This window comes from Chenopodium quinoa, unplaced genomic scaffold, assembly GCF_001683475.1.
Source record: "Chenopodium quinoa cultivar QQ74 unplaced genomic scaffold, ASM168347v1, whole genome shotgun sequence".
Taxonomy (NCBI): domain Eukaryota; kingdom Viridiplantae; phylum Streptophyta; class Magnoliopsida; order Caryophyllales; family Amaranthaceae; genus Chenopodium; species Chenopodium quinoa.
Window position 1 is genome coordinate 1,996,050 of NW_018743448.1, and position 15,732 is coordinate 2,011,781.

At 33.9% G+C, this 15,732-nt stretch overlaps 2 protein-coding genes across 4 annotated transcripts; both read left to right on the top strand.

Annotated features, from left to right (window-relative positions):
- The first annotated feature begins 2,032 nt into the window (after positions 1-2,032).
- On the top strand, positions 2,033-10,486 carry LOC110739276 (cell division control protein 2 homolog). Of its 3 annotated transcripts, XM_021919739.1 has the most exons (11): positions 2,033-3,348; positions 3,452-3,530; positions 5,875-5,946; positions 7,087-7,394; positions 7,500-7,545; positions 9,035-9,109; positions 9,201-9,383; positions 9,482-9,651; positions 9,744-9,831; positions 9,907-9,963; positions 10,085-10,486. In XM_021919739.1, the coding sequence occupies exons 3-11, from the start codon at positions 5,893-5,895 to the stop codon at positions 10,160-10,162; spliced, it is 1,059 nt and encodes a 352-aa protein (XP_021775431.1). In that variant the 5' UTR covers positions 2,033-3,348; positions 3,452-3,530; positions 5,875-5,892; the 3' UTR covers positions 10,163-10,486. The 3 variants fall into 3 exon arrangements, with proteins under 3 accessions (XP_021775431.1, XP_021775433.1, XP_021775432.1); XM_021919741.1 differs by lacking the exon at positions 5,875-5,946; XM_021919740.1 differs by lacking the exon at positions 5,875-5,946 and having other exon boundaries at positions 2,033-3,530.
- LOC110739341 lies at positions 2,664-3,471 on the top strand. Its single transcript, XM_021919808.1, has 3 exons — positions 2,664-2,858; positions 2,950-3,133; positions 3,401-3,471. Exons 1-3 carry the CDS (start codon positions 2,664-2,666, stop codon positions 3,469-3,471), a joined length of 450 nt encoding a protein of 149 aa, XP_021775500.1.
- Positions 10,487-15,732: the final 5,246 nt, after the last annotated feature.

Here is a 15,732-nt window from a genome sequence, read left to right on the forward strand (position 1 = left end):
AACGAGGGATAGGATTTGTGGCGCATTATGCGTTTAAGGTGTCTTTGACACCGAGGTAGTTTAAAAAGGGTTCAACACTAAATTTATGTGGTCACTAATTATTCAATAATTAAATTGGTGTGTTTGATTACTTGAATGATTTGTTATGATTGATTGTATTATGGTTTGAGAGTTATCACTAAGTCTCATATGTAAATAACGTAAAGTGAAAGAGATTATGCACCAAAACTCTTGGAACGTATATACCTTGAGTATGAACATATGGGGGGAGTTATGGGGTTTTATATTTAACCATAACTTCTACTGGGAGTACAGGACGCTGTATATTCCTTTTTTTTTTATTATGCGCAGGAATTCCGCCACTTACAAGTGGTTCTTTTATACTAGCACGGTTAGCTCCCGTGTTAGTACCCTTTTATTGGGGTAGGTTAGGGGGAAAACCCGTTTGATGCGTAATCAAGCTAAATAATTAGACTAGTTATTTGTCTAGTTGAGTGTTGAATGTCTTGTATGCTTGTAAACAGGTGCAACAAGGTAAGTTGTGTGTTGATAGGATGAAAGCATATTAGTGTGTTTTTATTATTACGCTTATGTACTCAGCATTACTGATCGTGTGTTGTATGTTTATTTGGCCTTGTCTTTACCTTGGCAATACGATAACCCATTTCTAATGGCGAGTAGTGGGGACAAGTAGAGAGGAGCTTTTCAGGTGATGAACCATATTCATGATGGGCATGAGTGAAGAGCGAATCATGCTTAATTTCCATAGGAATATGATGTGTTCTATTGCTTTGATTATTATTTATTTTATTTATTGCTCATGAGACTAACGCAAAGATTTTCAGTATTGTTTGGTTTTGAGGGCATACAATGATTCCAAGTTGTAGTTTGACTTTGTTTGACTTTACTTTCGTTTGGTTTGACTTTTAAAGTTGACTTGTTTTTAAATGGTTTTAAAGATAGTCTTCCGTTGTGTGTCTTTGATACTTGCCTTAGCCGTTTTCACGGTGGCAGTAATATCTTAGATTTTTCTATTTCATATTTTAAAAAGGGCAAAACAGGTATTTTAAAGGAAAGACAGTTCTAGGGTGTTACATTTAGAGGCGATGGAGTGGGGTAGGGGAGGGTCGACGAACGACGTGTGGGAGCTAGGGTATGGTCGTGGCGAGGTTGGCGGCTTTGGGTCTGGTCTAGGCCGATGGTGGGGGCGGGGAGGTGGCTATGGCTGGTGGTGGTGGTTTTAATTTTTTTTAATAAGTGGTTTTAATTTCTAATTATTTTAAAAAAAATTAGTTTTAAAATAGTTAATTAATGTTAATTAGTAATAATCATTTCTTACAAAATTTAAAATTATATCTTCTTTTTTACCAATCACGTGGTGACATTGTACATTGCATTAAACTTAATAAAATAAAAATTACCTAATTAACCGGTGACAGGTCACTTGGGACCATTTGAAGCGAATTTTGGCATTAAAAAGTCGGACAATTAAAAATATACGAAAAGGTGAGATTTTTTTGGGTGGGTGAGACAAAGGTCTGATTATTCCAGGTAATTTTTCCAAAAACAAATGACACAAAGTTGAAATTAATATTACCAAATTTTTCTAAAAAATAAATCATGAATTATGTTGCAAGGAAACTAATCTAGTCCGATTAATATTACGAATTTTTTGAGAAAATCCAAGTTTCTCTCGGAGATAAATTTGGAAATATATCTTCTCACAATATAAAATTGTGAGAGGAGATAAACTAGATTGTTAATCTTCGAGATTAACCTGGGCTTCCTTGAATTTTTCCTACAAAAAAATCATGGATTGCCAATAGGGCTGAGCAACACTATTTGAAGATCCGAGAATCCGATGATCCGATCCGCATTCGATGAATATCCGATCCGAATTTGATTTCGTATCGGATATCCGATCCGAATTTTTCGGATATCGGATCGGATATCCAAATTTTGGATTTTTTGGATATCGGATATCCGATCCAATATCCGAAAAAATCACCCATATAAAATATGCCAAACCCTAAAACTACCCTCAATCCCCACTTCCCCATACCCCCACCCGCCTCTCTTCTTCTCTTTCTCTCTCTTCCCCTCTTCTCTTCTTCTTCTCCTTCTCCTTTCTCTCTTCGCCCCCTCCTATCTCCATCATCACCACCACCGCCGCCGCGTGGGAGGTCGGAATTCACTCCCCATCCAGCTGCCTGCTTCCACCTACCACCACCTCCGAACTTCTCCTTATCATTTTAATCATAGAAAACAAGTTTGGGTTCGGGTTTGAGTTTCGGTCTTAGGGTGTAGGTTTGGGTTCTGGTGACGGTGAGAGGGATTTCGGGTCTAATTGGGGTTGGGGTTTTGATTTCGGGTATGGGTGAGAGGGGGTTTCGATTTTGGGGCTGGGTGAGAGGGGGTTTCGATTTCGGGTTTGGGTGGAGGTGGTTCACATCTGGGGTGGGGGTGATAGTGTTGGCAACTAAGGTGTGGTTGGTGGTTTAGGTGTGGTGGTGGTGTAATTGAGGGTGAGTTCAGGTTCAATCTGTGGAGGTTTGTGGGTTAAGTGGTTGGGGTGGGTTCTGGTTGATGAGTTGCCGGAGTTGATGAGTTGCGGAGTTAATGAGTTGCTTGCCATTTTGGGGTATAAGGTCAGGTCATCAGATATGGTGGAACAACAAGCTATGAGAAATGTTCGAGAAGATGGTCTTTCTCAATTAGCTTCTGAAACTGTTCATTATAATCCTTTAGATCTGTCTACTTGGCTTGAATCTATGTTTTCTGAGTTTAATCCTTGTACTACTTTTTATGATGATTCGTCGTCAAGTCTGATTTTATTACCTTCACCGATTGGGTTGGTTGTAGATCCGATTGTTAATCCTAATTTTCTCTCTCATTTTATTCAATTCTCAATTTTTATTCTTCTTTTTTCAATTTTATTTTTGAATTTAGAAATTATTAATAAAAAGAATCGGATACTGGATATCCGAAATATCTGATGCGAAAATTTCGGATATCCGAAGCTTTCAGATTGGATATCGGATATCAGATATCCTAATTTCGGATACGGATATCCGATCCGAAAATGGATTTCGGATCGGATATCCTATCCGTGCTCACCCTAATTGCCAATCGGGTAATTTTGCTTTTGTTTTGTTCAATTTCGTTTTTTTTTCTGTAGTGTGTTTGTGTGTTTTGTTTCTGGGCTTGGCCCACTTTCTCACCAAAAATAAATATATAAAAACTTCGTTATAAAAACTCTTTAGCGCTAATTGCAAATCACATTAAATCAAATTCGAATCATCATCCTCCTCTTTCTCTCACTTCACACGCACTTCACATCAGTTGCAGGTACTCTCTCTCGTTATCTTCTTATGCTAATTAGTTTGTCATTTCTCATCAGCAAATCGCTGGTTTTTGAATCCATGCTCTCTTCCGTTGCAATTTGATGCAGATTTCATCAGTTTTGGCTGAGGTTTGAGCAATTTCTTCACGATTTTTGGTGCGATTGCAGTCGGATCTTCGTCGTTGAGGTCTAATTTTCAAATTCTTGAAGTTTTTATGGTTTGATTTCTAAATTCCCCCAATTCGTAGTATTCACACAGTTTTTCTCAATAATCGCACAATGACAATGTTATAATTGATTGTTGAAAATCTTGATTTCTGTTTTGTGTTATTGAATCGATTGTGAGAACTCGTTTTCACTGATCAATCGATTGATTTTCGCTCATCCAACCGTGTTTTTGTGTGTTCTTGACCTAGTTCTCCTAAAATTGCGCAACTATTGAGCGATTTTCTATTGTTTATCAATTATCTGAAGTAATGCATGTCTGATATGTAGTATTCGCACAGTTTTTCTCAATAATCTTACAATGACAATGTTCCTATATTTTGCAATGTGTTTGATGAAGCTATGGTTGATTGTTGAAAATCTTGATTTTTGTTCAGTGCTATTGAATCGATTATGCGAACTCGTTTTTCATTTCGATCATCCAACCGTGTTTCTTGACCTAATTATTCTAAAATTGTGCAACTATTGAGCAATTTTCAACTGTTCATCAAATATCTGAAGTAATGCATCTAGGTGTGATATTGTAGTTTGAATTTTGTTTGTAATCGCACAATTTTTCCATTACATTAGTAATGCATGTAATGCATAGTTTTGGTCTTATTTCCGCTAGTTTAGATCAATTTCTTCTTTGGTTGTGTAATCTTTTGGGGAGCTTGCATTGGTACTGTTGTAAGTTTGTTCCTGCTGATGTTTGGTTAGCTTTGTGTACTTGGATTATCGTTTAATATAAATTAATTTCCCTGTTTCTAAAAAAAAAAGGATCAAATATCTGAAATCTTTATTAAAAAATACAGTGAATAATTATACTAGTGCCAATTGAATAGTAAAGTTGCTTGTTTTATCAAAACAATATTTCTGATTATATTATACATAAAAAAATAATACTATACATAAAAAAAAAATATATTAGACATAAAATTTTTTTTTCTGATTTTCCAAAAACAAAAAATATATTATACATATAAATAAAAATACATAAATTTCCAAAAACAAAAAATATATTATACATATAAAAAAAAATACATACAAAAAAAAATTTACCACAAGGGCGGCGCCTGGCCAGGACGCCCAACCCCCGGTGGTGGCGCTAGATCCGGCTGCCAGAACTACTGGGCTGGCGCCTTAACAAAAACGCCACAACCGTGGTTGGGCGTCCAGCCCAGACGCCAGCCCGGTCGTTCTGGCAGCCGGATCTACCGCCACCACCAGGGGCTGGGCGTCCTAGCCAAGCGCCCCGCCTATAACGACCGTTTTTTTTTAAATTAAAGACAACAAAAATACCTTGCCACCGTGAGCCCTCCTTCCCTCTGCCGCAGCCGTCGCCAATTCTTTGCCTTGCCGTCTTGACATTGCCGTAGTTTGAATTTTTTTTTTAAGAGAGATGTAGAAAGAAGATGAGTGTTTGGTGATGAGAGTGTGAGTGTGTTTTTTTTTTTATATGTTAAGGGCAATATTGTCAAATCAAGTGAATTTTGTGGGCTTTATGTGGAGATTTGCGGGCGATGTTTAGCAATCCACCCGTAGAAAACCCCTTAACCCTAACCCACCCACCACCCCTTAATCCTAACCCACCCCCGTAATCAAAACCCAGAAATACAAAATCAAAACCTAGAAAATCAAAACTCAGGAAATCAAAATCAAAACCCAAAAATTCGAAACTTAGAAAATTGAAAAAAAAACCAAGAAAATTCGAACATAAATCACCCAAAAAAAAAACGAAAAAAAAGATGAAGAGAGAAAGCCGGTGGTCATAGGAAGCAGAAAGTCGTGGTCATAGGGAGCAGAAAGGGGGTGGGATGGAAGGTGGTTGTGAAGGAGGAGAGAGAATGGTGGTGGGAGGGGCGGTGGTCGTGACTCTTGAGGGAGGAGGGTGATGAAGAGGGTGAAGGTGAAAGAGATGAAGAGATGAAGAGGGTGAAGCAGAGATGAAGAGGGTGCATGGGTGGTGGATAGACTAGGAGATGAGTAAATGGGTGGGTAAAATTAGGTTAATGATTTATGATTAGATAAAAAAGTTACTGTGATTAAAATAAGATAAGGGTAACATTAAGAAAATTTGAATTTTTAAGTAAGGGTAAATTTGTAATTTTTAGGGTTTTTGTTTACTAAAAATAGAAAGAAATAGAAAGTTGCACATAAAAAAAAAACGGAGGTAGTATATTTAAAAAAAAAAAAGAAAAAAAAAAAAAAGAGCGCGAACCAGTAATATAAAGTATAAACCACTTCAATTTATTGCTCTCAAAAAAATACAAAAGAAATACAAAAATTCTTTGTTCTAAAATTTTCTGAGTATTGTAAATTCAAAGGCAAGCAAGAAGATAAAGATGGAGAAAGTCGATGACAACAATGATCAAGAATCTATGCCCACCAACTCTGCTGTAAGATTTTGACATTTTCTACTCTTATTATTTCAATTTTGCTGTAATTCTTTGATTACCTCTCTACTATTTTCTGCATTTTCGATTTTCTGGGTTGATTATACATTCTTTATTGCTTATTAATGGCGGATTGTGAGAGAGAATTAAATGGGTGTTGAATTTCTTGGTTCATTCATTTTGACATTTTCTACTCTTATTATTACAATTTTGCTGTTTTCCTTTGATAATCTCTCTATTATTTTCTGCATTTTCGATACTGGGTTGATTGAATATTCTTTATTGCTTATTAATGGTGAATTACGAGAGAAAATCAAGTGGGTGTTTAATTTATTGGTTCATTCATTTTGTCATATTGTAGAACAAATTCTTGGTATTAATTTTACTGCTTAATATGTGAATTTTGGTTATATATATATTAAGAAATTGATTACTGTTTTTTGATTTAATGGGTTAATTATACCTTCTGAATTACTCGATTTTCAATTGTTCATCAAAATCTGAAGTAATGCATCTAGGTGTGATATTGTAATTTGAATTTTGTTTGTAATCGCACAATTTTTCCATTTGTTGCACAATATTCCTACAGTTTGCATTAAATTTTGATCAAGCTATATTTGAAAACTTGATTTCTGTTCTTTATATTTTAATTGATTGTGCGAGCTTGTTTTTTTCTGATCAATCGATCGATTTTCGATCATCCTATCGTGTTTTGGTGTGTTTTTCTTACCTAGTTCTCCTATTTTCTACAGTTGGATCAAATATCTATGCATTACATTAGTAATGCATAGTTTTGGTCTTATTTCGGCTAGTTTAGATCAGTTTCTTCTTTGGTTGTGTAATCTTTTGGGGAGCTTGCATTGGTACTGTTGTAAGTATGTTCCTGATGTTTGGTTAGCTTTGTGTACTTGGATTATCGTTAAATATAAATTAATTTCCCTGTTTCTAAAAAAAAAAAGGGTCAAATATCTGAAATCTTTATTAAAAAATACAGTGAATAATTATACTAGTGCCAATTGAATAGTAAAGTTGCTTGTTTTATCAAAACAACTGACTAGTCTTTTCACTAGGACCCACACGTTATCTCTCCTCACCCAAACCCATTCTCTGCTCTGCTATTCATACTTCTTTCTTTCATTGTAGATGGAAGAACAAATAGAATCACTGATCTTGGAAAAACTTGAAGAAATTAAACAAGAACTTAAGGAAATTAAACAAGGAGGTTTCATAGGTCAACAACATGCTGAAGAAGTTCCTACTAATGGAAATCAGTACGAAATTGGAGATTTTCTAAACAGTGGAGCTTATGGTGCAGTCTTCACAGTTACTGATGTGGAGAAGCAACAACAATTTGCTATGAAGGTGATTGCATTGCAGAATAATGAAATCACTGAAAGTTTGGTCAGAGAAATGTTTATTCTAAGGGACACCCAACATGAAAATATTGTTAGGTGAAATTCTATCTCTCTAATCATTGTAATGTTCATTCTCTGCATTAGCTTATGTATTCTATTTTATTGTTAGCTTATGATATTCTATTTTATTGGTGGTAATAGGCTGGAAAAAATCTTTATTTCACCAAGTAGTGTAAACTTAGTGATGGAATTGTTAGGATTAGTGTGGAGATAGATAAATACATGGAGACATAAGGAGATTGCATAGAAGCTGCCTTATTGTTAAGGTTCGACCAAACTGTGAAAAGTTCGGTCGAACCCGGTTTTAAGTCAGTAGGTGCACCAGTTTACATTTCTAGAGGAGGAGTGACCAAACCCAAGGAGGTTCGACCGAACCACCCTAGGTTCGCCCGAACTCTGGGTAGGTTCGGCCGAACCTCCCCGCTCCCTATTTCGTCGCTTCGTTTTCGGCTTGTGCGATTTGCTTTAATCTTAGCCGTTGGATTGTATTTTCTACCTAGACTATATATACCTTTTCTAAGCCTCTTTGTTGAGTATTCACAAACATTTAAACACATAGAGAGGTTTTGAGAGGGTTTGTGAGGAGCATTTGAATTCTATACAATTCATGCTTGTAATTCTTGAGTTCATTCATCATCAATATTACTCCATAGTGCAAGGGTGGGTTTTTTTCTCCCGGTTCTCGGGTTTTCCCACGGTAACATTGTCTTCCTTTTACTTGCTTTAATTCCTTCAAAGTTGTTTTTGATTGTTATGCTTGTTTGTTCATTGCTATTGTGGGTTGATTGCAAGTTAGTTGAACACTTTAATCCTTACAATTGGTATTAAATTGAAAGGGATTACGAATGTGCTAGCTAAGTTTGCGATTAACGATAATTAACAACCATGAAGACGGAAAAACAAGTAATAAACAAGACAAGGAGAATTTACCGTGGGAAACCCGAGAACCGGGAGAAAAACCCACCAATCCACTATGGAGTAACAATTTGATGAAAAACAATGTAGATTACAAGCTTCAATCACCATTAAAGCTCCCACCCCAAGCTCACCCTCTCAAACACTTAAACCCTAAGTGTTTGGGTTTACATGAGGCTCTCTCTATCTCTACATCTTTCCCTTCATCTCATTCTACTCTACAATGACAATACATGAATATATATAGTGCTAGGCTAAATAAAACAATCCTACGGTCTTAAATAAGCCACATCGCTTAAGTCGCAAAACCGTAGAAAACAGAGCATACACGAGGTTCGACCGAACCTACCCCATGTTCGACCGAACCAAGGATGGTTCGGTCAAACCTCCAGAGGTTCGTTCGAACTTCGAGTCAGTAGCTTTTTCAAATGAAAATCTACAACAGGTTCGACCGAACCTTTCAGAAGTTCGGTCGAACTCCCGCACTGCTCAGACAACTCTTCTTAAAACAGTCATAACTCCCTCGATTCTTAACCAAATCGAGCTTATGACTAGGCGTTGGAAAGCTCTTGAGACGAGCTATCCCTTCCAACTTGAATCATCTCAATATCACTTCTAGATCTTGAGATATGCCCATTTGAAGTCAGCCCTTTGACATCCACCATTGCTTTACACTAAGCAATAGCCCATAGCTTAATCTCCTAAGCTATGCACCCCCTTAGCCTTCTTGAAACCGTTCTCCACACTCTCAAACCCAACAGGAATATGTGCCATACGATTTGCAAAGTGAATTGGAGACGAACCCAAATGCTTATCAATCTCCTTCTGAGATAAAGGTATTATTCTTATCATTTTTATCTTTATTTATGTTTGATCAATTATAAAAAAAGCATATTAAAATGTCTAACATAAATTATTTTTTTGTAGAAATATGTGAAGCAAATTCTTGATGCACTGTCATATTTGCATAAAAAAGGCATCATACATAGAGATGTGAAGCCAGAAAATATTTTAGTTCAAAAAATTGGAGTTGGAGAAAAGCAGCTCAAGAAGCTCAAGCTTGCTGATTTTGGTTCTTCAAAGTTTGTTGGTGGTTCACATACCCCACAGGTTTGTATTTTTGGTATTATATTGTAATTTTGGTTTTTGAAATGTTTAGTTGGGAAATAGCATTATTGTAATAAAATTGTTTCCCATTGATTTTATAGGTAGTGACACTCCAATACAGAGCACCAGAGATTTTACTTGGTAGTGTAAACTACACAACCGCAGTGGACTTATGGTCGGTAGGATGTCTCTTCTATGAATTTTTGATGGCTAGGCCACTTGTTGAAGATCATTCCGAATCTGAGCTCCACGTCATCCAACAAATTTTCAAGTAAATATGTTCATATTATAATTTGTTGTACATTATAGGTTTTGGTGCATTTTAAATGATTTATTAACTTATGTCCTAACGTATTTCATCAGGAAGTTGGGAACCCCAACTGAAGCAACATGGGCTGGAGTGTGTTCCCTCCCAAACTATCCTACTGATATGCCACAATTCATTGAAAAGGTATATTGATTTTGTTGTTACCAAGTTTTCAAGTTTTGTTTATCAATTCTTATACCTTTTGTGTTTGGATTGAAGGAACTTGAAGGTGAAATTAGTGCTGAATTGGATTTTGAAGGCAGGGATCTTATATTGGTATAATAATTTGTCACTTATTATTTTAAATACTTTCCAAGCATACTAGATAAATGCCAATTTATAAACTTGTATTAATAAGTTTCTAATTTAAGTCGCTTAATTTTTTGTTTGCATATAGCAATTACTCAGTGTTGACCCAAGCAAGAGGATTACAGCTGAGATGGCTTTGGAACACCCTTATCTACAAGGTGTGTAGGCTACTAGGCTCTGCATTCTAGTGGTATAGTAACAATTACTATGGTATAGTATAGAAAGTCTCAATAAGAGAGCACAGTTACAACTTTTGTAAAGGCTATACTTTGAATTTGATAGCAAGTATTATATTGATAGTGGATATAAGTACTTTCATTTACTCTTTGTAATGACAGGCAAAAAGGGGATATATTAAGGATTTCACCAACAAAATAATCATCATTATGTTTTTTTAATTTTAAAGTGTATTTTGTGTTGGATGATTAATTTGAAATTTGTCCTTTGTTCAATGTGTTACTTTATAAAAAGCTTGGTTAAATATCAAAAATTTGCACAATATCTTTTTATTTGTCATTTTTTTCAAGCAATAATGATAGTTGTTCAATTGATCTAAAAGAGAAAGTTGTTAAGAAGTTAAAAATTAGAAAAATAAAACTATTTAAGTGGAAAGGACATGATATTTTCCATAAATAAGAAAATGAAACTTTAACAAAATTGATGGACAAATATTCAACAATAAACAAACACGCTTAAAATTCTGTTGTTGAATCGTTATGAAATTTTTCTATTTTGTGTTCTTCGAATCAAATCAGGATTCAGAATTATGTGCTTTAATACCAATTATACCATGATAAAGCTACATTAAGTCATACACAAGCAAATTGCATTTTGAAAAGAGAGAGTTTGATAATATATATGCTCAACAGGGTTCCATCAGAAAACCAAGCCAATAAATAAGGTGATGGGTGAAATATCTCATCAGCCTTATATATTAATCATTCTCCCTGATTGTTTCATTCAAAAACAATTAAAAAAAATAATTATGGCATTTTCATTCCTAATAGACAATTATTCTCTTAATTTAATTTATTAGATACTTACAATGGAATCAATATGCATAATAAAGAAAAACATGTAAGGCAATATTATATATGTGTGCATGTCATTAATTATAGTATTATGATACATAATATACAACTTCTTGCAATGCATTACTTTATGTTTTCAAAAGAAAACCTTTACCTATTAACTTTGAAGCTTTTTTTTTTTTTTTTTTTTTTTTTTTGATAATCTACTTTGAAGCTATATTACATAGATCATCTTTAAGTGGGATCAAAAACATCAAAAAAAAATAGACTAGACTTCAAGCATATTCTCTTGAAATGAACTTAGTACTATCATACATTACTACATTAGTTAAACAATTAGCCTTAATTAGTATTTATGTGGCACCTTTAATTTACTAGCACTAGAATAGTCAATGATGCAAAAGTATGAAATTCAGCGTCGTAGGTCATACCGCAACTTTAAGGTGTTGTTTGGTTCACTCGGGAATAAAGGTGGGCAGCACGCCAGCACGGTCTCGGCGTGCCGTTCCGTGCCTCTATTTCCACCAGGCCAGCCCACTGCACGGCACGGCACAGCCCACGTGCCTGGCACGTTCTTAATTTTTTTTTATTATTAAAAAAAGCAATACATTATGTTTTTATAATTAACTAATTAAGTTTACTTCTTATTATTATAAATTAATTAATTAAGTTTATTATTATTTTTTTTATTATAATTGTTATTATTATAATTTATTTATTTAATTATTATACTTGTTATTATAATTTATTATTTTTATACTTGTTATTACTTATTAATATTACTTCTTCTTATTATAATTTATAATTAAGTTTATTATTATACTTGTTATTACTTATTAATATTATAATTTATTTATTTAATTATTATACTTGTTATTATAATTTATTATTATACTTGTTATTACTTCTTATTATTATAATTTATATTTATTATAGTTATAATTATTTTTAATAGTTATACTTTATTATAATTTATATTTATTATAGTTATAATTTATTATACTTTTTATTTATTATAGTTAATTAGTTATTAACTTATTTTGTTTATATTACTTTTTATTTTCTTAACGGCGAAGATGAAAATTTCAAATCTTAACGGCTAAAAAAATGAGGAAATTGGACTTTGATTCTTTGAATGTGATTAATGCATACTTCATATTATTATTACTTGAAATATTACAAATAAATACATACTTCTTAACGTTGGAATATATAAATTTCAAAAAAAAAAAAAAAAACTCAAGTATAAATGTTTGATATTAATCGAATAAGTAATAATGATAAAAATTGTACAATGATAATGATTTCTTACAAGGATATTATACAAAAATTATCTATAATTAGAAGTATGTAATCTATTTATAGTTCTTCATCTATTCTTCTTCTTCGTCTTCGCGTTCAAGGTCATCAGCTAGTTGAATAGATTGGGAACTAGCTGAACCCGAACGGTCGGAAGCGGAGGTTCCGTCATCGTTGTCGTTGTCGGCGTATGAAACACGTTTGAACTAGTTTGTCTTGCTGAATTTGAAAGCAATTTAGTTTAAACTAGTTTGTGTATCCCTGATTTATTTGTTTTAAGTTATTTTTGTATATATATGCATGTGAATAAACAATATTGTTAAGGAAATTAATGGGAAAGCGACCAATGCGATGCGCCACGTGGAGAAGGTGCATGCTACGTATCTTGAGTGTCCACACTTGAGACAGTTGAGAGTTTCACCAGAGCTTTTATTGGTAAAAATGGCAGTGTTTGATTCTAGACCTCCAACTCTCTCCTCTTACTTTGAACTCTCCTGCATGATGTGTTTTCTGGTATCATATTGCTGTAAAGTATTGTTTTTTTTTGCTTGACTTTGTAATGCGTATTCTGCAAGTTGGTAAATTTGTTTAAGATGTTTAAGAAATTGAAACAAAAGTAATATATTCACTTTATTTTAGTTGTAATGCATGTTGCATTAATGTGTGCTACTACTCTAATCAAAGATATTACTGAGTAATTCGTATTTTCAATTGAATCCCGAAGATTTTGTTGATTAGTTTCCAACTGTCATGTTGGAGACGGGTGGAGTGGTGGACATGTGATGTCTTGGGTGAAAAAATGGTTCAGATTACGATGGGGTATTGTTCTTTGCTTCTCTGTGTTTCTATCTATTGGATTATAGATTTCAATTGGATTAGTTCATCAATGAGTGGAGCTATAAAAATTATACTCCCTTTGCCCGTGAATATCTGCAATAAAGGACATATTTTCGGAATCCTAGGAAAAACTTTTAGGAGAGTGTTAATTGAGTTTTGGTGGGTTTAATTAATGAGAGAAAAAGGTAAAAATACAAAATTACCCATATGATGATATATATAAACTAAACATTTAAGTGTTGAAAAATAAAAAGGTATATTTGGTATTTGTAGTGTGAACACAAATATTTATAGTGGGTTTTAGGTAGTGGGTAATAGGTGGTGGAGGGGACCATTAACCAAAAAGTGGGTAATTAATAGTTAAATATTACCCAAAAAGGAAATAAAAAAATTTATTGCAGATAATAAAAGCATCCGTTTTTGGCAAATGTTGCAGATATTCACGGGCAAAGGGAGTAGTATAAATTGTAGCTTTTGTACCTAGAACTTATCTACCATGATGGAAGGGAGCTTGGAATGTATTCTACTGGAGCTCTCAGTGATGATAGTACCCTTTCATTTATAGGACTATTGGAGTACTTATTTGTGAAATAATATTTTAGAAATGATGTATTTAAAAGTAATACCTTTAGAGTTGGATTCATACATTGATTCCTTCCATAGGGGGGTAATACTTGGAATCTTTTATCAAAATGGCTAATTTTATAAAAATATTTACTCAAACGGCTAGTTACAAATTTTAATTTCAAAACTAGCTAAATGTTGACTTGGAAGAAAATTATTTATTTCTTATTTTCCTTTGAACCGATTTGGTTCACTTTTTTTTTTCTAATTTTTGGGTTTATTTAAATTTATTTTTTGGTTTTTTTTAGTGGAAAATTTAAAAACTATATATAGATATACGTAAAGTCGCTCATAAGAAACCTAATTTCAAGATCACACCAAAAAAAAAAGCAATTTTTTTTTCCTTGATAGTATCACAAAAAATTGGAATTTGAAGTACTCCCTCCGCCCACGATTATCTGCACCAAACGTCCTTTTTGCGGACTCCTAAGCAAACTTTTAATGGAGTTTAATTAAAGTGGGAAAAATGAGGGAAAGAAGTGGCCCCTTATTTTTTTTTGTTTTTGGGTGGGTTAAAGTGAGTGGGAAAAAGGTGAAATTGAGGGGCCCCTTTTATGAGTGGGAAAAAGGTGGAAAATTGAGTGTAATTAAAAGATGTTAAACAAAGTTAAAAAATAAAAGTAAGGGTAAGGTGGTCTTTTTACTCTTTAAAATTTACTAAAAGAGGAAAGAAAAAAAAATTTGTTGCACATAATAGAGAGCACCCATTTATGACAAATGTTGCAGATAATTGTGGGCGGAGGGAGTAGTATTCTTTTATCAACACAACCGAAAATGTATACGACAATAGGGATTTTAAGGTATAGTTCATCTTTTTCATGTTCACTAATCACTACAAAAAAATAGACATTTAGCAACAGATCAAATCCGTTGCTAGATTGTACTTTTCTGTCGCTAAATATAAGTAGCGACAGATTTTGAAACGGAATTACTCCGTTGGCAAAACTCTTGTCCCTAAATGAGACTAGCGACGTTGTATTTGTTTTCCGTTGCTGAACTAACGGATTTTTATTTCGGTCACTGGTTTTAGCAACGGATTATATTAATCTATCGCTGGTATTAGCAACAGAAAAAAAAATCCGTCTCTAAATTTAGCAACGGAAAAAAAAAAATCCATCGCTCACATAAGCAACGGGAAAAAAAAATGTGTCTCTAAATTTAGAAATGGAAAAAATAATTTTGTGCTAAAAATATATGCTATTCGGTTCGACCTCACTTAGGCCAACTCGACTCGGCTTTGCATGTAAGGCTCCTTGAATCCCTAATCTCAAGAACCGCAATAGGTAGGAGTCGAACCCGTGATCTCAAAGTCACATAGTGAAACTCTTACCAACTATACCAAATACTATTTGTTTACTTGTACGCACATAATTGATAATAAGTGAAAGAAATATTAAAGACGGAATTTAAAATCCGTCTCTAGTTAAGTAACGGATTTTCATATCCGTCTCTATGCAAGGAATCAGCCCAATCAGCCCAAGCCTCCAATTCTGGTGACTTATGCTAGGAAGAAGCGCCAACAAATCAAGTGAGGAAGATGCGTTTTTCAGCCCAAGATATTTTATTTGCTTTTAGTAAATCTGTTTGAGCTTTTGTAATTCTGTTAGGGGGTTATAAGGGTTTGTTAGTCTTTTTATTTAGAGAATAATATTCTGTTAGCAAGGGGGGATGTTGTGGATCCTTGTAGAAGCTTGCTTGCTGTAAGCAGTATATATTAGATGCTATGATGATGTAAAGGGCATCCAGAAAATTGAGTAGCATTTGGAGAGCACCTTGCTCTAGAAAGAAGGCCTAGCTGTAATATTTGATTACTCTGATTAAATATTACAACCAATTGTTGCTCTATCCTTTTGCAAATCTGCTTATAAAATCTAATTAATCCTAAGTCCTAGCAAATTGGTATCAAAGCGGTCGATTCCGGTGACTGGATGATGCCCTAGATAAC

Bases quoted from the DNA above. Each gene is read 5' to 3' on its own strand.
- LOC110739341 (XM_021919808.1), top strand. From the start codon at position 2,664: ATGGTGGAACAACAAGCTATGAGAAATGTTCGAGAAGATGGTCTTTCT. The intron at 2,859-2,949 runs GTAGATCCGATT...TTTTGAATTTAG, and splicing joins CTTCACCGATTGGGTTGGTT to AAATTATTAATAAAAAGAAT. The intron at 3,134-3,400 runs GTAATTTTGCTT...ATTTCTCATCAG, and splicing joins TCACCCTAATTGCCAATCGG to CAAATCGCTGGTTTTTGAAT.
- LOC110739276 (XM_021919739.1), top strand. From the start codon at position 5,893: ATGGAGAAAGTCGATGACAACAATGATCAAGAATCTATGCCCACCAAC. The intron at 7,395-7,499 runs GTGAAATTCTAT...TGGTGGTAATAG, and splicing joins CAACATGAAAATATTGTTAG to GCTGGAAAAAATCTTTATTT. The intron at 9,110-9,200 runs GTATTATTCTTA...ATTTTTTTGTAG, and splicing joins AATCTCCTTCTGAGATAAAG to AAATATGTGAAGCAAATTCT.